Here is a 21,820-nt window from a genome sequence, read left to right as displayed (position 1 = left end):
TCCCCCCCCCCCCCCCCCCCCCCCGCCCCAGGTCCAGGGTGACCATTCCAGCAGGTGGTGAATAGATTGTATGGATGAGCTTATGAAAAGCTCTTTTGGCACACCTAGGTATGCAAGTTTATATTACAGATAAGGAATATTATACCCAATTAGGCTGTAGAATAACCATAAATATATAGGGAGGCATGTCATTATATTGCATGGCTCCGATTGCAGTTGACTTCATTAAGGTCATAAAGTGATGGCCAGTTAGTAGCTTCATAAGGTCATAAAGTGATAACCTATGTGATTACAGGTATACCAGCCGCCGAGCTCATGTGGTGGAGCGATAGGCTCCTGCCAAAAATTAATAAAACTTTATATAAAAGAAATTGGCAAGAACCCTAGTGCACTCTGGTTGATATTTTAGATAGGTTTTCCCTCAAAGAATTCCTATACATCCGCCGCAAGTACATTCTACCATTGTACTACGTGTCACGCATATGGATGGCCCAGACAAGACATTAATGTACAAATGGCCCGACTGCCTGTCGAGACTAAATAGTAACGCAAGCATATGACCGCTTTAATTGTGAAAATAAAAACATGTTATACAGTTAGTTAAAAAGAACAAGCAAGCAATTTATAATTCTTTTAAAATTATTAATAAATTAAAAATGTCTGTAATAAAAATACATGTTAATACAAATTACATATAAACATAATATATACACAAACATAAAAAGAAGGCCTAGTGGGAAGGGGATTCTGCCAGGAATACCCCTTCTCAACAAACTTGAAGCTAGTTAGAACAAATCTAAAATAATTATAAAACAATATATATATATATATATAAAAAGAACATTAGACAAGACACAGCAAACAATCAAACACAAACAAGTCTCTGCCAGGAGACTACAAGCAACATAAAAACTAAGCGCACTACAACAGCATACAACATACATTAATACTCAATCATTAATACAATAAGCGATAATACAAGCTATTTAAAAAGACAATATATCAGTCCATACCTCACACTGGACCAAAAAGAGATAAAAATAAAGCTCATGCCAATAATACAAAAGGTTTACCAACTTCCAGAGTATACCTAAAAATCAAATAGACAGAGAAAAAAAAGATTAACTTAGTAATAGTCTTAAGACAAAGGTAAATAATGTTCTCTGCTGAAACAAAAAGAGAATTTGACATTGGACCGCAAGTCCCGTCTAACCTCCGGGACCGCCCTGCCAGAGGCTGGGCCCAGCGTGTCGGAATCATCCGGATCACAGTCTCCTCCCTAGTTCCTTCATAGCAGTATTACGTTTAAATTACGATATTAGAGTCAGTAATATATTCCCCCAAGGGAATTAATACCTTATTTAAATTGTGTTTATTAGGATTTAATACATTATTTATATTAAAAGCCAGACCCAGGTTTAGAAGTTTAGTTCTAAAAATAGTTCTTATATTAATATGTTTTTTTACAATTAAATAGATAATGATTAACGTTATCTAAAACATTACAGTAAAGACAGTTAGGAGAATTGACTAATCTAATTTTAAATTTAGTATCTTGAAGACCTGAAACAACTCCAAGACGTAATCTAGTTAAGATTTTGGTTAAATAAATGCTTTTAGAAGTAGGGCCTGGCATATTAACTCTAGGTTTAAGGTTGACGTGCCACTTATTATTATTAAGTGACCAGTCAGCCTGCCAAAGTTTGAGTATCTCAACATTGGCCATAGCCATGATTTCAGTATAATTGTAACCAAGTCCACAGCCAACGTTGAGATCATTTAATGATTTTTTTTGCATTGGCATCCACGTGCTCATTACCAATGATCCCAACGTGGGCAGGCACCCATTCCAAGGTAATGGTAACACCTTTACTCACGAGGTGGTCATGAAGAGCATATATTTATTTTATTAATCAAATCCTTTCTGGCAGAGTCAGCTCCCCTTATGGCTAAAGAGAGCTAAGACTGTCAGAAAAGATAACATAATTTTTACGATTAACAGAGTTAAAATTTGAATTGATCCAAAGAAGGGCATGGAATATTGCCATGAGTTCTGCTATGTATACTGAGACATAATCAGGTAATCTAGATATCCCTATGAATTGCCTTAGGGGCGGATCAGGTTGAACATAGAAAGCCACGGCAGTTCTTCCAGAAGCTGGCTCTTTGGATCCATCTGTATAGATATGTACATAATTTTTATAAATTTCTTCTGCATTGGCTCTAAAAAACAAATTTTTAAAAGGTTCGTAGTTATTTGCAAGTATTTTTCCCTTATCAGAAAGGGTACCAGTGGTCTACTTTGTAACCAAGGTGAAAAACTTTATATAAGAATCATTACTGATTGGAAGGTTATTAATTTTTAGTGCCTTACACAGTTTATTCATCAATATGCCAGAGGAGTCTCCTACTCCCTCCGTGGATTTGAACCCCAATCCAATATTATTAGCTGGATGAGTGATTTAACTGGTTTAAGGGGTGTTAAATTTTTACATTTCATCCAGTATTTTAAACAAAGTTTATTTCTAATTTGGGTTGGGGGGGGGGGGCGAATCCTGTTTTCAGCTTGGATATTAACTGTCGGAGTTGTCGGATTTAGATTTTTTTATTATTTAAGATTAAATTAAGCCTATAGTAAAGTCCCACGTTTCCAGGAATAACTGGTTTATTAGTAAAGGTTTTGGTTGGAATGGGAAATTTGTTTGAGTTGTTATCAGGTTTCTGGTTGTTTTTGGTTAACGCGAAGAAAGCTCTCTTGTACTCTGGACAGCTTTTGTCATGAGTATAGTGTGGGCCGCGACAGTTAGCGTAAGAGATCTCTTCTCGACATTTGTTGGTCGCCCAGTCTTTTGTGGTGCTTTCTACCACACCGACAACAGGTAGGCGACTTATGCGATATACGGGAAGAGCTCAAAGTTGTCACCGTTGTAACAGATGGTTTCCTCGTTAGAAATTTCGTGAAGGAGGATGTCCATGTACTGGTTACTCCAGACTACAACATTCTTGATGTTAAGTGGTGGATTTTCAATCCGCAGTTTAGTCAGAAGCTCAGCACCTGAACAGCCTAGGATTTTGGTTTTTACAATACATCTGTAAGGATTAACTGTATTGGTAACTTTAGTGTTTTTAACTTGGGTAAACACTCCATTATTGGCTGAATCATGAGTGGCACCTATTGGGTCCTGATTAAATTTAGTAGGTTTTTTTTTACCAAATGGTGTGTACACGTGTCTTTTAAGCATATAGGTTTTATGTAACTAATGTTTAATTTCAGGTTATTAGAGGAATATGTACCTTTAAGTATGGTATTTAGTATGTATTTCATTAATGTTTATTTTCAGGCTGTAACAACTACAGGTTGAACAACATATCACTATAATTAACATTTTATCACCTTTTTCTAGTATTGCCCTGTACCTGTGATGTTTTCGTGTATGCTGGTCAACCACGCGTGACCACATCAGTGCAGTCAGTGTGAGCTCTTTTGGTAGCCATAGCTACAATACAAACACCCAAGCTATCTTTAAACTTTGACCCTTGTCTCTTTCTCTCCCATTGGATAATTAACACTCACCTGTACCTGCATGCTTTCTTTGGACTGACCAGACAGGACAGAATTATTTAGTATTTGGAGAAACAAGTTCAGATCAGAGAGAAATAGTAGAAGTTTAATTTAAAGGTTAGTATTAATTTGTTATAGAAGATAAACTTAAATAATAATAGTAAATGCCTAATTTTCTATTCCTGGTAATGATTAATGAATAATTTAACATATAATATTTAATAATAAATCTGCCTTTTAATTACTATGGATTACAGGGCGTGACATAATGAATGTCAGCCATCTTTGTTTTCTGCTGTCAAAACTATATATTTTATGATTTAAGTGAAGTTTCTGTTTTAGTTGTTAGCTTATCTGAGTTAATAATTTAGCTACGTTTAATCAATTGTTTTTATGACGAACTACACCAAAACATTGGTTTTGGAATGAATTAGTTTAAATGTTTTATTTCTGAATGTATAATAGATATATGGAAACCATATACTAAACAATTGATATTATGAATTTATTTTTATGCAGGTTTCCCCAGTTGTTATGGAATATATCAACACAATGCCTACGTGTAATTCATATGGTATGTTAAGCTACAGGTTAAGTCTAATACTTATATATTGGTAATTTTAAATATACTCTTGTAATTTATATCCTTTCTTTCATAAACTCATTAATGATAAAGCTAAGTATATCTCTTTATTACGTCAAATAATAATTATAATTACAATCATTTAAATAACCCTATTTACTATAAATTATCTCCCCTTTGCTATAATCAATGATTATAATTGGTGGTCACAAAATGATTATTATATATATATATACATGTATGTTAACATGATTAATAATCGTGATGACAGTATTTAGGATACAGAGGATGATGATTCATAATCATCGGAATGATAATTAATGCTTAATGACGATTTTCTATGATTTGCAATGTATTTCATTAATATATGCCTGAATGTTTGTTTTACCTCAGTAGGGATATATTTGTATTGTTTTTACCATATTGTTAACGTTTGTGTTTTTAATCCTTGCAGGGTGTGTCTTGTGTATTATGTTTACATGAATAAAAGATGATGCCCTAACCCGTAGCTGGTGTTGTGAACTTTGTTGAACCTAGCTTCACGCACAAAATACCGACTGCCACATAAATAATAATAATAATAATAATAATAATAATAATAATAGATTTTTATTTCAGATCAGAGATCCATAGAACATATATAAACATCACATACAAAGACGTGTTAGGTTGGTTACCTTCAACCTGTTCAATTGTATTTCCTAACTCAGAAATGTGCACTTGAATTTGTTTTTTGGTGGTATTTTCAAGTTCTGGTTTAGTTGTCAGGGTTGGGAATTCTTCCTATGTCTTTATGGACCTGTTTTTTTGAATATTTGGTTGGGCATTAGTTGATGGTAGTCTAATGCTTTTTCTGCTCTTTTTTTTGGTTACCGGTTGGTTTACTACTTCAAATAGTCCTGTTTATTTGCTGTTTTTAAATTATAGTTGGGGAAACCATCCTCGTCCGAGTCCAAGGAGAAACCAGGAGCACGACCGGCAGCCGCCATGTGCTTCCCGGGGGCCCTGCCACTCCGTGGGTCAGATCTAGCACGCTGATCAGCCCAGAATTTAGTATTGGCTTTTGGGGTTAATAGAACCGCCCCTTGGTGGACATTAGTGTTGAAAATGGGCAGAATTTTGAAAATAGCAATTAGTAAAAAAAAAAAGTTAGTAGAATAATATAAAAAAAGAAAAAAGTTACTAGCCAGAAATAAAAAGAATTGACTGTTCGGCCGAATATTTATATAATTTGGAGCATTTTAGACGGACAGTCCAAACATAAATAAGAGAAAGAAGAGAGGATCGGACTATTTAATAATATTTAAAATTTGTTTTCGTAATTTCGTAATTTCGACATAAAATTTTGAAAGGAAGTCTAAAAGTTTAAAGTCCGATCTATGTATCCTGAGAAGGGTTTACGCCTTCGGCGAGCTGATGAGGGGTCCGGTGGTCAAGTTCGGGACTTCGTGCTTCCTGTCCATAATAGCTGGTATGACCTGGCAGTAGCCAGCGCCGAAGATAGCCTTGAGGATCCTGTGGATGGTCTGGCTATCCATCTCTCGTAGCAGGATCGTTTGTCGGTAGCAGTCTCGGCGCCGGTGGGTCACAACGAGTCCCGAGTGACCTTCCTTGGTCCGGAGATGTTCGTACTCGGTACCATCCTGCAGTGGTCTCCAGGCCTGGTTGAGGAACTTCCCCATCAGCTTGCCGGGGTCGTTGGTGTCCCCCTGCACGCAATGCCGGAACGCTGGCTTGATCTTCTTGACTTGAAGCTTCCATGCGTCTTCCGGCTGGGCTGGGTGGGGGTGGGGGGGGGGGGGGGGTACGTTGTCGGATCGGCGGCTTGTCCGTGTCTGGCTGGATGGCAGGTGTAATGGTCTTGCGCTTCGCCGCCGCAACAACAACGGGAGCGGTCGGTAAAGTTGACTGCTGCACCGGAGCAGGCGTGGAAGTCGACGCAGGAGGCGGTGGCGGCGACTGAGCCATGGCGGTGTTCAGTAGGCCTGCAGTAGCATCCAAGGTGGTCTCCGCTGGTGGCATAGTCCTCCTCTTCGGCGAAGTTGCAGTGGGGGGGGGGGGGGGCGGCGACGCAGACGGGACCGCCGCTGGCAGTTGACCCGTTCGCTTTGGTCCCTCCAGAGCCGCCCCTGGCGCACGTTCCTTCCTCCTTCCTCCTCTTTCAACTCTACTACCCCCCCCCCCCCCCCCCCCCCCCCCGTCATACGAGTCACGAAAAAAACAAGTCGACAGTCAGACGAACTGACCTGGTATGACCTGGCAGTATTTACATAGAAATTTACATTTCTAAGAAGAAATAGGAAGCGGGGTCGGCCCCTACTACACCACTATACCAACCCATGACGACTGGACTATACCCTAGTCTGATACTCTCTCTCGTTTAGACGGATCCGGCTTCTCAAGATCTGTATTCCAGCACAGCACTACACCTTCAACGTCTATCGACTGTCAATCTAGGGGTTTTCTTGACGGGATGCAACCCATCTCGTCCCTATAAGCTGTGCACCCAAACGGCCTTAACGAGGCCACTCACGTGGACATATCGATCGGACTTTAAACTTTTAGATCTTCGTTCAAAAGTTTATGTCGAAATTACTCTCTTTTTTTATTATTAAATAGTCCGATCCTCTCTTCTTTCTCTTATTTAATTTTGGACTGTCCTTCTAAAATGCTCCAAATTATATAATTATTCGGCCGAGCAGTCAATTCTTTTTTTTTTTGGCTTGTAACTTTTTTTTTTCTTTTTTTTTTAAATTTATTCTATTAACTTTTTTACTAATTGCTATTTTCGAAATTCTGCCCATTTTGAACTCTACCCCTTTCCAGGGAATATTTTTGGGTGCCCGCAGCAACGTCCGATTCATTGCATAACCTTTTGTTTAAATTGACATTCCCAGTCTGCAGCTCAACGCGGAGTCGGGCCCGTCCGCTCCACTATACCAATCCATGACGACTGGACTATACCCTAGTCTGATTCTCTCTCTCGTTCAGACGGATCTGGCTTCTCAAGATCTGTATTTCACCACAGCATTACACCTTCAATGTCTATTGACTGTCAATCTAGGGGTTTTCTTGACGGGAGGCAACCCATCTCGTCCCTACAAGCTGTGCACCCTAACGGCCTTAACGAGGCCACTCACGTGGACATATAGATCGGACTTTAAACTGTTAGACCTTCGTTCAAAAGTTTATGTCGAAATTACTTTCTTTTTTTAATATTATTAAATAGTCCGATCCTCTCTTCCTTCTCTTTTTTATTTTTGGACTGTCCTTCTAAAATGCTTCAAATTATATAAATATTCGACCGAACAGTCAATTCTTCTTTTTTTGACCATCTGATCTAATCTAGCGACCACATTTAATGAGTAGAATTTTGTTTATTAATTATATTAATTAGAGGTGCGCATCAAAATTTTAAAGGCCCGCTATTTTATTTTTGGATGTAAATTTCAAAATTGTCCGCTTAATTTTTTTTCTGTCCCGGGACAAGTCCCTAGCTATCCAGAAAGAAAGAAAGAAAGACATGTTTTATTTAACGACGCTCTCAACACATTTTAATTACGGTTATATGGCGTCAGACATATGGTTAAGGACAACTCAGATATTTAGAGAGAAAACCCGCTGTCGCCACGGACATGCTCGAAACTCTGGTGGTGTATGAGGATGTAAAAAATATTCGCACTCGCACGCACTTTGTTTAAATTGGCTGAGTGGATAGCCAGAGGGGGCTTGCGATTGTGACTGGGAAACAAGCTAGAGGTGTTGCGTGGCAGGGATTCATGGATCGAACTTTGGTAAATATAATTGTTGTTGATGTGCCTAAGATGTGTTAATGTTAGAGGCGGGTTTCTTGATAGTAGAATGTGTTCTCTGTTATGGTCTGGTGTTGAAGTATTTAGCCTGTACTCACTGAATAGCTTAAATAGCTATATTATATAAATATATGGCTACAACTACTGTTAGCTATAATGTATTACTTAACACACCTTTATTCAATAGAGTTCTAATAAGTTAAGGTAATTTGCCACGCAACTCCAAATAAGAAAATACTTATAAGATATTATTATTTATATTTAAATGCAATATATGTATTGGGAGTAATTGTGATATTAATAATTACCATTTTAAAACACACCCTGGTCTTTTGTTGCTTATTTTATTTGGATACCAGTAATTTGTCATATAAGCTAATGTCACAGCTTCCCTTAAAGGGACATTCCTGACTTTGCTGCATTGTAAGATGTTTCCCACTAATAAAATATTTCTACGATTAAACGTACATATTAAATATATTTTCTTGTTTAGAATATCATTGTCTGTATATTCAATGTGTTTCTGGTCGTCTTAATATTTGTAAGAAGCCCAAACTGGAGTTTGTCTTCAAATAATTTCGTACGTACGAAAAAATACATTTTAGGAAAGAAAGAAAGTAATGTTTTTATTTAACGACGCACTCACATTTTATTTTCGGTTATATGGCGTCAGACATATGGTTAAGGACCACACAGATTTTGAGAGGAAACCCGCTGTCGCCACTACATGGGCTACTCTTCCGATTAGCAGCAAGGGATCTTTTATTTGCACTTCCCACAGGCAGGATAGCACAAACCATGGCCTTTGTTGAACCAGTTATGGATCACTGGTCGGTGCAAGTGGTTTACACCTACCCATTGAGCCTTGCGGAGCACTCACTCAGGGTTTGGAGTCGGTATCTGGATTAAAAATCCCATACCTCGACTGGGATCCGAACCCAGTACCTACCGGCCTGTAGACCGATGACCTACCACGACGCCACCGAGGCCGGTATATTTTAGGAAATAAAATGAATATTTAACCTAGTACAAATATTTGAACGATCAGAAACACGTTTAATATACAGCCACTAATATATTATGCAGAAAAATATATTTGGCATGTAATTACAATCGTTAAAATGTCTGTTAGTCGATACCATCTTAAAAATTGCAACAAACTCAGGAATGTCCCTTTAATGTTCTTGTTATGGGGCACAAAAAACACCTATTCCCTAGACAAGAAGAGCCAAACTAATTCGGTATTATACCAGAAAGTATATCACCTATTTGTCGGCCCCGTGACACTTAGCCACTAATAAACTTACATCATTAAAATAAGGACTGGCGTAAAGCGCTCGCCATCACGTATGTAACGGTATACCTTGTTAAATAAATATACAAATACAACATTAATTATCCTAAATATAAGTGGTTAATAAAACATTTTTTTTTTGTAATAGTTAGACCACTAATAATCATAATTGTTTTTATATTCCTTCAGGTTTATACATTTAAACATTTATACCTATATATGCAGGAAAAGGTTACCAACAAGTCCACATAAAATGTTTGTGGGTAACATTTCATATTTATATTAAATATAGTTATATTAGTATACCCAACAAATGTTTAATAGTAGACAGGTTGGCAGAAAATCACCCACAGGAGGCGGAAAAAAAAATAATCAACTTATCTCACCGGAAATTCACTGCCACAGAAACACGGGTTTTGGAAAAGGGTTTGAAATTTACCCCCACACCAAAGAATAACAATATAGAAGAATTAAAGGAAGATATTAATGAGTTCTGTCGCCAGTTAAGAAACACTGAATACTTTTTTGAAAACAATAGTTCTAATAATGATGATTCTATAGTTAGGAATAAAAGTTATTGGAGTGCAATAAAAGGTAGGAATAGAAACCTAGATGATTATATCGAAGTAGTTTCAAAATATCCTCTCAATAACAATCCTAAATCAAAGTCTATTGTTATTAAACAAGCGGATAAGGGTGGTGCTATTGTTATCATGAATACTGCTGAATACAAACAAATGGCTCTTTCCATAATTGAAGATCAGAATAATTACATAGAAATTACAGAGGTAAAATCAAACAATTTTAAACAACTTAAAACATTTATAAAACGATTTGAGGGAGAATTGACCGAAAAGGAATTTGATTATTTAACAAATTTTGAATGTAAGGAGAGTAATTTTTATGGCCTTCCTAAAGTACATAAGAGCCAGATTATTAATTCTATGTGCAGAGAAGCACAGAAAAGTTATGTAGAATTATTGCATCCTAATGACTTACAGTTACGACCAATTGTAGCCGGCCCAATGTGTGCAACCCACAGACTGAGCAATTTCATTGATATATTGTTGAAACAATTTTTATTAAAAGTAACCAGTTATACAAGAGACACTATGGATTTCACCAACAACCTGCCAGAAAAGACAACGGAAGAAAGCGTACTGGTAACATTTGATGTAACAAAACTATATTCTAGCATACCACATGACCTTGGAATCACCGCAGTGTCATACTGGTTAACCAAATATCCCCAACTTTTGCCAGAACGAATTTCGAAGTCTTTAATTGTAGAAAGCATAAAAGATATATTGGAAAACAATATATTTTACTTTGATGGGAAACACTACAAACAGATTAAAGGAAAGGCAATGGGTACCAAAATGGCACCAAGCTATGCCACACTGACTTTAGGTTACCTAGAACAAATATTAGAAACTAAAATTACAAATATATTTGGATCAGACTCAGCTATATTTCAAGAAGAACTGGAAACGTTTTCTTGATGATTGTTTCATACTGTGGCCTTTGTCCAAACACTGTTTGGAATTATTTCACGAGTTACTTAACACACTGAATAGTAACATAAACTTTACTATGGAAACAGACGCAAAGAAAATTCCTTTTCTAGACACTTTAGTAATCAAATGTGGACGCATAATAGAAACTGATATATTTTACAAACCAACTGATAGCAAACAGTACCTTTCTTTCTCATCCTGTCATCCGAGTCATACGAGAAGAAGTATACCATATAACCTAGCACGGCGTATCTGCATGATTGTGTCAAATATACAAACACGTGACCAACGTCTCCGGGAACTCAACATGTATCTTAAAACGCGAGGTTATCCAAAACAGCTAATATCATATAGTATCGAAAAGGCGGTAGTATTAGATAGAAAATATCTTTTAAAACCAAAACAAATCGTTTCAGCGAAAAGGCCGCTGGCATTTGTATCCACCCATAACCCGCAGAACCCCGATATATACAGTGTTCGAGATTAAAAATTTGGGGCAGTATCCCAGTTGGATACTAACATTTCAAAATGTGGTATCCCACCTGAGAATTTAGTATCCCACTTTTGGGTATGGTTACCTGATATTCAAATGTTTAGCAAGCCAATTGTAAATTTAATATATAAAAAAAAGTCTGTATTGGAAACATTTTATAATGGCTACTTGCCTTTTCAGTGTTTTTATCGACTTTGGAATTACTGTGCCTAATTAAGAAACAGTCTGGTCCACACCAATATCGGAATACTAGTTCATCGTGACTCGCATGAAATCTTGCAGCTTCATGCTGAGCATAAGAAGTCGGCTGTTGTGACCATCAAATTGTTATAAAGTAAAACTCACCAATAGAGAACAGGAAAAAATATAAGTGATAAATGTTTAAATGAGTGTTTCTGACTCTGTGTTAATGGCCAATGTTACAAATCAGAATATTGCCCCCTCCACCACTGTGAAGAAATGTTAAAAGTTTTATCGCATTTAGATAAGGATTCTTGAGAGCAACACAAATCCATGGAATTTTGCAGAAGATTCTCATCCCTGGAGTTTGGCTTAATCCATATCACATTCGTCTGAATCAGATAGACATGAACAAGAAGAGTCTGATTCAGTTACAACTGTTGCAGCTTGTCTGTTTTTTGTTTTTTTCCAAATACGCTGATTTGGTCTACGGCCTCGAACCACTGCCTTGTTCCACAGAAGAACAGCATGATCTGGGTTATACTGTTTAATGTCAGATGCCTCTAAATGTATGCGTACAAGGTCAGTGACAGCATCATCTGTTAGCCTATTCCTCCAATCTGTTTTGATGATCTTCAACAAAGAAAACCCCCTTTCACAATCAGCTGAGTGAGCCGGAATTGACAACAGCAAATCTACAAGTAACATGAAATTGTCTGTGGTATCGCCAAATTCACGATTGATCCGCTGCCAATCAAGGTTATTTGCTATGTTGTTTCCACCATATCTGCCATAGATTCTAGATTTAAGTCCACCCCATTCAATCAATGATTCAGCAATCACATCTTCAACATTTGGATGAGCTGCAGACAAGTACTTCTCAAAGTGATGTAACAGCTTTGTAACATCCTCGTCAGCAAAATCTCTCCATCCCCTTGTTGGCCAAGATTTCCGATTAAGAAATTGGATCCAGTTTAGATGATCAGTATGACCAGGTCCAGCAAATCGTGATGTTATGGCTGACTGTAATTTATCGATCACACTCGTGAAACTGTGTACAGTACAATCCCCATCTGCCTTGATATCTATGTCGTTGAATATGCCAGCCTTTTACAAATCAGCTAACTTTGGCCCAGGTATCTCTTTTAATTTCAGAAGATTGTCAACAGTTGCCTTTAAAACTTCTTGAACATCAGCGATGTTGATGTCTGTTTTTTGTATGAACAAAGACAGATTCTTTAGAATTGTGCACATATCTGTGGTCATTGCTGCATTCTTGATAAATGCTGGTCTCTTCAGTTGATGCAAATTTCCAATTGCTTTTGACAAACCATCCTTTGAATGGGAGTTGACTTGAAGCTCGCCAAAGTGTTGTAGTAGAGCCGGATAGAGCTTCCACAAGTTCTGTAGTGCTTTATGGGTGTGTGGTATTCACCGTGTTCCACCTACACGTGTTGGATTACCAGTCACTTCAAAGGCGTCAGCACATCGCTTTAGCATACTCCTGTTGAGTGAACTTCCATGGTAAAATAAGTAAATATGTTCCAGAAAATTAACAACACTGAGTTGTGGGTTATGTTTTTTCAGAACATCTTTAAATGCCAATTCCAGACGGTGAGCCATACAGTGAACTGAAGTGATCAGTGGCTGTTGTCTCCTTAACCGTTCACCGATACCTGATTGGGAACCCATATTTACACTTGCCCCATCAGCGCCAAATCCCACAAGCTTTGCATAAATATTTGCATCTGTAAAACCCCCAAACTCTTTCAAAGTATTTTCTATAAGTTTTGTAAGATTTTCAGCGTTGGCCCTCGGCACATTGCGAAGTGCCAAAAATTTGGTTGACAGTTTTCCTTTATAGCAGTATCGAACATACATGATTTCTGCCTCACAAATTGAAGAATCTGTGGTGCCATCTGTAATTATGCTGTAGAATGGAGATTCTGACAGTTCTGACACAAGTTTGAGGCGTTCTGCCTCAGCGATGAAAGTAATGAAGTTGCGGCAAGCCCGATCATTTCGAAAAGTTTCACCTAAATCAATATTGTGTATTGTTTCATGAAGATCAACAGTCCACTCATAATCAAAAAATGGCTTTCCATTTTTGGCTAAAGAATGTGTGATACTGAACAACGTACGCATCTTATTAAAATCCTTTTCAGTTAAAGCTCTTAGTGCTTTTTCTGCGGGACTAGCACCTGGTACAGCAGACCTTGCCTTTCTAACATCAGAACATTTACGGTGTCCCTCACTTTTGTTATGAGTTTGGAGTGATTTTATATGGAAATTTTCACAACCCACCTTCACAAATTTACAGTCAGAATCTGCTACTGGACTACCTACACAAATATCGCAGAACATTTTATTGTCAATGAGTTTCACCCATGGAAAGAATTTTTTCCAGGACTGATTAAACTTCCTATTTCGTTTTATAACTGATGAACCTTTTACTGTTTGCGTTTTGTCACTTTGTGTTGCTGATTTAGCAAGGGGATTCTTTGTCAAAAATTTATCCATTTTCATTTAAATGAAAGTCATAAAATGATCTTAACAAACGTGGACGACACTGTTCTCGTTCGCAGTCTATTGCTACGCCGCTATCGCAATCGCGGAATTCGCAATCAAACCGAATCGGCAAAAATATTTGCTGCATCAATTTTTGCGTAATACTGACAAATGAGTATTTAGTGTTCTCCACATTACTAATGATAAACCTACCTGTATCAATTTTCTGTAAATATAACTTGAAGGAAGGAAACATCCAACAAAACCAATAGCGACTTAGCGGTTCCCAGTCTATTGCTACGCCGCTATTGCTCCAGCGTAGCATTAGACTGGGTACGAGTTGAGGAAAATATTGTTACGGCGTAGCATTAAACTGGATACGAGTTGGGGGAAATATTGTTACGGTGTAGCATTAGATGGTACAAGCTCGAAAATACTTTCAGTTAACTTCGCCGGTAAATGACGACTTTCATTGTTTCAACGAAAAATAAAAACTCAGGATAAAAAACAACAACACACCATTATATGGTATCCCGATGGGATACTGGGTTCTTGAAGTCTGGTATCCAAGATCAAAATCTGGTATCCCCGGGATACCGGGATACCGTTAATCTCGAACTCTGTATATATAAAAAGATCTCGTCAGAATTGCACATTTTAAAACAAAATGAAAAAAATGTCATCCATACTAGACTCTATTTCAATTATAAATAGTAAGAGACAAAGCAAAAACTTGAAACAGATACGATTTGAATCTACAACAGTAGAACATAAATGCAGTGTCAAAAAGTGTAACCGAAGTAACTGTGGTACATGCCAACATATTTTAGAAGGCACACATATAGAATTCAACCACAAAGGTATATTTTGGGTACACAGGGATATGGATTGTTCCATTAACAATGTTATTTATGTAATTACATGCCAAGGTTGCAAAGAACAATACATTGGTCATACCTATCAGCTGAGAGCCAGAGTACGCGTACACAAACAGCAAATAAAACAACCTGAAACAAGATGCATACCCTTGAGTTCACATTTAAATACATGTGCGGCACAAAAAGATATTAAATTCACCATTTTCCCATTTTATCACATAGATACCAATGATGAAATGAAAAGAAAGACAAAGGAAATGTATTTTATTAGAAAGTTTTGTCCACTTCTTAATGCTCTTCGTTAGATAAAAGCAACAATGACGTAATTAAATCAATCCCCTTCTACTACAGTAACGTCATAATATGTATGACGTCATATTTAGTAGTTATTTAGCAGATCCTTTCTGAAGATAACATTGAAACATGTAAAAGGATCATTATTTCTTTAAATTGTTTTTTAAAATACATATATACTGTACACTTGTTTTCTTTTATCATTTTTATATATATATATATATATATATATATATATATATATATATATATATATATATATATATATATATATATATTATTTATAGCATTATTATTGATTAGTTATGAGTACGATATTATTCTCAGTATCCCTGAAAACACTTTTAAATAAAACCCTGTCACAAATCCTCCGTAACTGACTCCACTAGAATAGTTCTGAATTGAACACATCAAAAACAGACACTAAACATTATTCATTGGATAGGAACATCAACTTCAGATGTTAAAACAATAATCTCACCTCAGGATTCCATCACGTCATTAAAAATGCAACATCCAAATATAGTCACACCATCAAACAAAGCAGCCACTAAAGAGAAACATTCGTGCGCTATTGAAACTAGTTCCATTATCGGCGTTTTACTGACACATCGTCCGTCATAGTGTGCACACGACCTCGTGATTTTCAGCAAATTAAGTGTCACCAGCATCGTATCACAGTATATAGACAACCGGACAGAAAATGACAACACACATGCGCGCGCGCACACACACACACACACACACACACACACACACACACACACATACACATTGACAGCGACACATCATTTTAAAGAACATGAATAACATCAAATGTTTTAAAACATATTTTTTTCTTTTCTTTTTTTCTATTAACATAGCTCATTGGAGAAACTTCAACTTGGATTTCCTAGAAGACCAATATGTTACCACAAACAAAATGTCTTGGTGGAAAGCTTCAAACTCGGGTTGCTATAACGGAGTTTTGTTGTCACAACTTAACATACGGGATACGATTCACCAATCAATGGAAACTGACACAAATTACTGGGTTGGTGTTCTAGAAGTGTACACACCATGGACGTGGACAGGTAAAGTAGTATATATGTTAGTCGATTTAACACCTGAGGGCTTGAGGGGAGATTAGCATTTCCGGTTTCACAGTAACTCCTCAAGACCGAACCCTCTCTAAACCGGGATTATCTCACAACCGGATGTTTTTCATGGTCTCGTGATTTATGCATCGTTTAATACTAAAGTTTACCTTACCTCTCTAAACCGGAAGCCTCTCTAAACTGAACACCGGGCGAATAATTCAGTCCCAAACTATTTGTTTAGTGCAAATTATACCTCTGAAAACCGGAAGATCCGACCATTGTAAATCATTATATCATTATGGTGCCACTAATTGTCTCGTTTATTGTCACTTCACTGTCTTCAGCCAGGTTATCTGACTGCGAACATAGTTAGTGAAATATGCACATGCTCAGGTTAGCCATAATCACCGTTACATATTTATAGGATATTAAACAAGCTTCCATTTTGTATCATGTTTATGTCCCAAGTGAAATAATTTTCAATTGTCGGTTGACAATGAAAATTATTTCACGAGGGACATAAAGTCTGTTCATAATCATTAGTCTAACCCACTTTAGTTGGCATTGTCAATCCAATGTACTTTGAACAACTCACTGTAGGGAAATTTAGTCCTCGTCACTCTCACTGTCGTCACCACTTTGAACAAAGTCATCCTCCTCATTCACGTCCAGCATATTTTCACAGTTTTATAGCTTACAAGCTGGTGTACAAGAGAGGCCATTCTGGACACAAGTGCACTTCTCAGCAGTACATGAGCGTGCACACTTGCAAGACATCAGTGACAGAACAACCTCTGGAGCAGGAGCACCAGTAAGCCACAATATGGCGAGTTGTCCATCACTTTGGACCCACCCATGTTCTGCTGTTGCTTCGGGTATATCAGGAGAATTGTGGAGGGAACGTCTCCAAATGGTGGTCTGGTAATTGGCACGTTTTGTGTGTTGCAGGAGTGCATCCTGAGAAGGAGGCAGTTGACCTGATGATACATCTCCCTGCTTGGAACGAAATATTTCATACCTCGGCTTATTTACAGAGGTGATCTTTGTACTTAGGGAGTACAGGCTGCAGGTGAATGCCTGTATTGTATCGAACAGTTCATCCGAAATGTCCTATGGCCATGAATGCCTCTCTGAATGGTTGACTCTTCCGGATTAGGTTGATTGCTTTGACTTTCCCCTGTTCAGCGAGGGCACTGACAGAATGACATCCCGTCCATGCATGGACACCGAGCAATGCAGTACATACATCTCGGCCAAGTATTGTTGCCAATCTCGAAATATCGTTATTTTTTCCCCCACGCATAAACAAGATCCGAGAACCGATTTCTGAATTCAGTCCAAGGAGGATTACAAATACATCAGTATCCTCTGATATTACAACAACCTTTGGGTATTTGGCTCCTGCATGCCTTGCATGGATCATGATCCGCGTGTCGGCCTCCTCGTGTGTAGCTCGGAGCTCACCAACTTCTTTTGCAACTTCTTTTGTTATCTCAAAACATTGTTCACCGAAATTCACTATCAGTGTGATCTTACCAAGTTTCTCACGATTCTTCTCTTTTTTCCAACTGTCTGCTAGATACTTAGTGAGTCTGTTCTTGCTCTCAGTGCTTGCCAACAACCTCTTCCAGTTTTTTATTCTGTGACCTGGCTTTATCTGGTTGAAGACGACACCCTCCTTGGAACACCAATTCACACGTTCTGCACCCTTTATCGACTTATCCTGGTATAAGTCGAACACAACATCTATGTGATCACTTCCTGCACCATTGTGCAGAACTTGCTGCAGAAGTTGATGTGACACTTCCTCGAAGGTTAGGTTCTCACCGTGCATCTTCTGTACAATTCCCATGGCATCTACTATTGTTGCCCTGACACCAGAAATCGAATCCACATTGGCAGCTTCTTCTCGATATGGCGCCCTAACTGTGCTTTGTCTGGGGTTTGTTTTCATTGTTCCATCCCCATTGGCTAGTGCCCATGGTTTTGGACCAAGGGGATAGCACAACACCTCCTCCATGTCTAATTTCCTTTACTGCGAAATGAGCAGCATGTATGTGCATGTATCGCATAGGCTTCCTCTCCCTTGTCTCGAGCTTTCAACAAATCGATGCACACCTCAGGTGGTACTGCAGTACCAGTAGAAATGCTCACAAGGTCGGATGGCTCAGTACCAAACGGATTGGTCCAGTTGTTCTCCAGCTTTCAACTATAGATACAACCTCAGACTCGTGAACTCTGTAGGTCGGGATGACCAATTCCCTGATCGTGCAAAAAAATCAACCCCCTTAGTTTTCCCAGGGCTTCGGTCCGATATTCTGCGGTGAGATAGTAGCGAATAATAGCACCTTTGTTAAGGCAAAAGCCTTTTGTCCCCCCAGACGTTTGGGTGTCTCTATTCACCGTCTCCTCCAAGATTTGGTCAATGGGTATCTTTCTGAATGGATTGGCTTTTCCGAGTTGAACTGAAAATCCACCATTGAGGAAATGTGCATGTAGGTCTGGGCTGGTATCTTCCAATTGTGACATTTGGGCATAGTACACAGGAAGATATCGAGAATAGTTTGTTTTGTCCATAGCAAAGCACCAGGGTAACATTTCTCTGATACATGCCAGATGGAGGCTCCAATTACCCTCACGGTCAGCACGTATCAAGCCAAGCAGTACCTCGACAATATCCACATAGCTCAGCCAGAATGCCGCCAGTTGACCACCGTCACGCCGCATAATGTCTAGGTACTGTCCAAAGAGATGTAGGATCCTCTGGCAAGAACCATTGGTTAAGAGTAGACTGGAGGGTTGCTGCACACATATTTTCACGCAATTCGGAAACAAGGTGCAATGTCTCTGTGTTCCTTTTACATACTTGTTTTTACGTTCACAAAAAATGCACACCTTATCATACACACGTGATTTTTGTTCAGTTCCCGTTTGTCGCAATGACTGCCTTGGTTCTATCTTTTCCCCTTCAGTCCTAACAAATTCTTGCCTTTTTACCACATTGTGTAGCCGTGTCAGTTCCTTTTTGTGCATAAATCCTGATCTGCATGCACGATGATACAGTACATTGAGTACAACACTTAGATTGTCAGTCGACAGTTTTATGATAGGTTCAAAATGCCGTATTTCTGCAGCATCACAAAGCGTTTTCCAAGATTCCAGATCTCTTGGCCTCACCAACTGATCAGGTGGAGAGTTCTTTCCACAGCTTATGCAGGGGTCAAGTTTGGGGCGTTTCTGTGGGGGTTCTGCCATATCTGAAATAAACAGCGTTTATCAGAATCGAAATCAAACAAGTGGCAATGCCTAGTGGGCATTGGGGGTAATAGAAATCATAGAGCATAGTCCTAGTGATTCCACGGACATGCAGTTCAGGTTACACTTATAAAATGTAGATGGTGCCTTGGATGAGCAGCTCTATATACCTACAGTAGCCAGGTTACACATGTGAAATATAGAGGGTCTTACTAGAATTTCGTTTACCACGAGATTCCAATTGTTGCCACTTCCGCTACCTGGGACATAATCACTTTAATGTTGTAAAACACATCGGGGACAATGTCTATAATTTTTATGAAAATATCTAGACTTTTAATCTAGGGCTACATTGACAATCATTGCAATGTTTAATTGCATGCCACAGTGGGGCTACATCCATCCATCCACAGTATAGAGTATCAATAGAAACTGGCCTACAACATACAGGTGTGTAATGTACATGCAATGGCTATGCATTGCAGAGGTGACCTACATAAAATAGCCCTAACAAAGTGTCAATACTCACCATCTCTGTAGGCCTACTGGAAGTTTTATGCCTTCACGATAACAATAATTTGAGCTAGATCAAAGTAACATTTTGACACATGCACATGTCTGTAGTTCCTGGCATCCATGATGAAAGTGAACGTAGTATTTGTTGTGGTTGTTTTTTGTTACAGCCAATTCTGTAGGGCCCGTATATAATGAATCATGGTGGGCCTAACTCTACAAGTGATTGATACTGGGGTTGGCCAACATGTATGTTTTGGTAGATTATTTACAACGACTACCCCAAACCATCGGAACCTATAGGCCTATGAACAGACTATAAGGGTTGAAGTGGTGTAAAATTATAAATATATGAATACAAAATGTATTTTGATATCAAATTAGCCTAACTTCATGTGCCCAAGTCATGATTCCTTATAGCAGCTTATTAAAGATCTGATACTACCCCTACCCCAAAAAAGCCGAAAACGAGAATTAGGTATCTATAGTAAAACGCCTCACCAGAGTACAAAAATGGTCAAACAAGACCATGTAATGGTGGTTATGGATGGCATATGAATACATCTAGATGACCTAGGTGGAAATTTGACCATAACATGTATAAATAGAGAATGGTGATAAACTTTATTAGAAAAATGTGAAAAAACCCGCACATTGTTTACATTATTTCTTAAATTTGGAGTAGACAATAGTATACAATACTCCAAACCCCATGTCTGTAGGTCATGTGGTTAGAGCTCCACAGTCATGTTTATGAAGTATCATATTTTAGACCCAAACCGGCGGCCATCTTTAAAGATACGGGCACTAAGCTACACTTCCAAAAAGTCCATCACAGTTTTTTGGACCCCTCAGATAGCAGACTAACCAAAAATCACTGTTGGATCTGGTCACCTTTTTGGTAGTCAATCTAAAAAATCCAGGGTCTGGCTCATGGACTACTAGTGGGACGTATCACTTTGATACGTACTAAGATATTTGTAACCATATGAGTGGTACGATCGGCAAATAATTAAAGATGAAGTGGTACCTTTGATATCCTTCACGAACATGTTTATTGTTTGCTTCAATGATCGAAGAAACTACAATGAATTTAACCCACTGTCTTTCTGTTGTTTGAATTTGGTTTTGTTTTAAAAACGTTTATTTACCAAAATAAAGTGGAGACAAAGGTAATGTTGGCTTTGCGGTGCCGAAAAGATATCAGTAACGTTTCATTGCCATATCGATTTTTAACATGGAACATCCAGCTAAACGTCGCCGTATAAGGCTGGCATAATACATGATAGATTACTTAAGAGATTTGAATACACAACACTCGTAAGAGAATCGGATATTTATCCATTACACGACCAGAGAATTCTGCCAAAATATCACTTTTTTCTTGTGTCTTCTTGCAGGTCATGCAGACAGCAGTGTAATACACCAATATCTATATTCATTTGCCGGATTTGTATTTCTATCACATCAGGTTTTAAAAAATTATATCATTTTCCGTTTTAATATATACTCTGTCAAAAAAGAAACGCATATGTGATAGGGAAAGAAGAAAAGTGTTTGATTTTACAAAATATAGTTTGTTTTGTACAATGTTGCAATAAATGAAATAAAAAGGTCGATAGCAATAAGGGTTGCGATTGTACTGCAAGTGCAAAGCTTATTGTAATCTGTACTAGCCCATTACAATAGGGGATGAAATTACAGTAGGGGTTGCCACAAAGCTATTTGCATATCAAAACATTACAGAACATTATGACTGAACATTCAAACCTAGCGAGTAAACTGTGCGATGATCAGTTAACTATTACATAACATCACAGAGTATAACGCGTTTTTCTGTTTTCCTAAAACT

At 38.1% G+C, this 21,820-nt stretch overlaps 1 protein-coding gene and 1 long non-coding RNA gene across 3 annotated transcripts in view; both read left to right on the top strand.

Moving 5' to 3' along the window:
* The window catches only part of LOC121385676, a 68,437-nt gene that overhangs the window by 12,774 nt on the left and 33,843 nt on the right, over positions 1-21,820 (top strand). For both annotated transcript variants that reach the window (XM_041516446.1, XM_041516447.1), the window contains exon 2: positions 15,985-16,194. In XM_041516446.1, the coding sequence (XP_041372380.1) occupies positions 15,985-16,194 (210 nt within the window). The remainder of the gene's footprint in view (positions 1-15,984; positions 16,195-21,820) is intronic.
* On the top strand, positions 1,249-4,653 carry LOC121385680. The gene is made up of 2 exons (XR_005959564.1): positions 1,249-4,136; positions 4,600-4,653. It is a non-coding gene; the product is annotated as an uncharacterized LOC121385680 (long non-coding RNA).

Source organism: Gigantopelta aegis, chromosome 11, assembly GCF_016097555.1.
Source record: "Gigantopelta aegis isolate Gae_Host chromosome 11, Gae_host_genome, whole genome shotgun sequence".
Taxonomy (NCBI): domain Eukaryota; kingdom Metazoa; phylum Mollusca; class Gastropoda; order Neomphalida; family Peltospiridae; genus Gigantopelta; species Gigantopelta aegis.
Note: the sequence above shows the minus strand (reverse complement) of the source record. Positions and strands in the feature narration are given on the sequence as shown.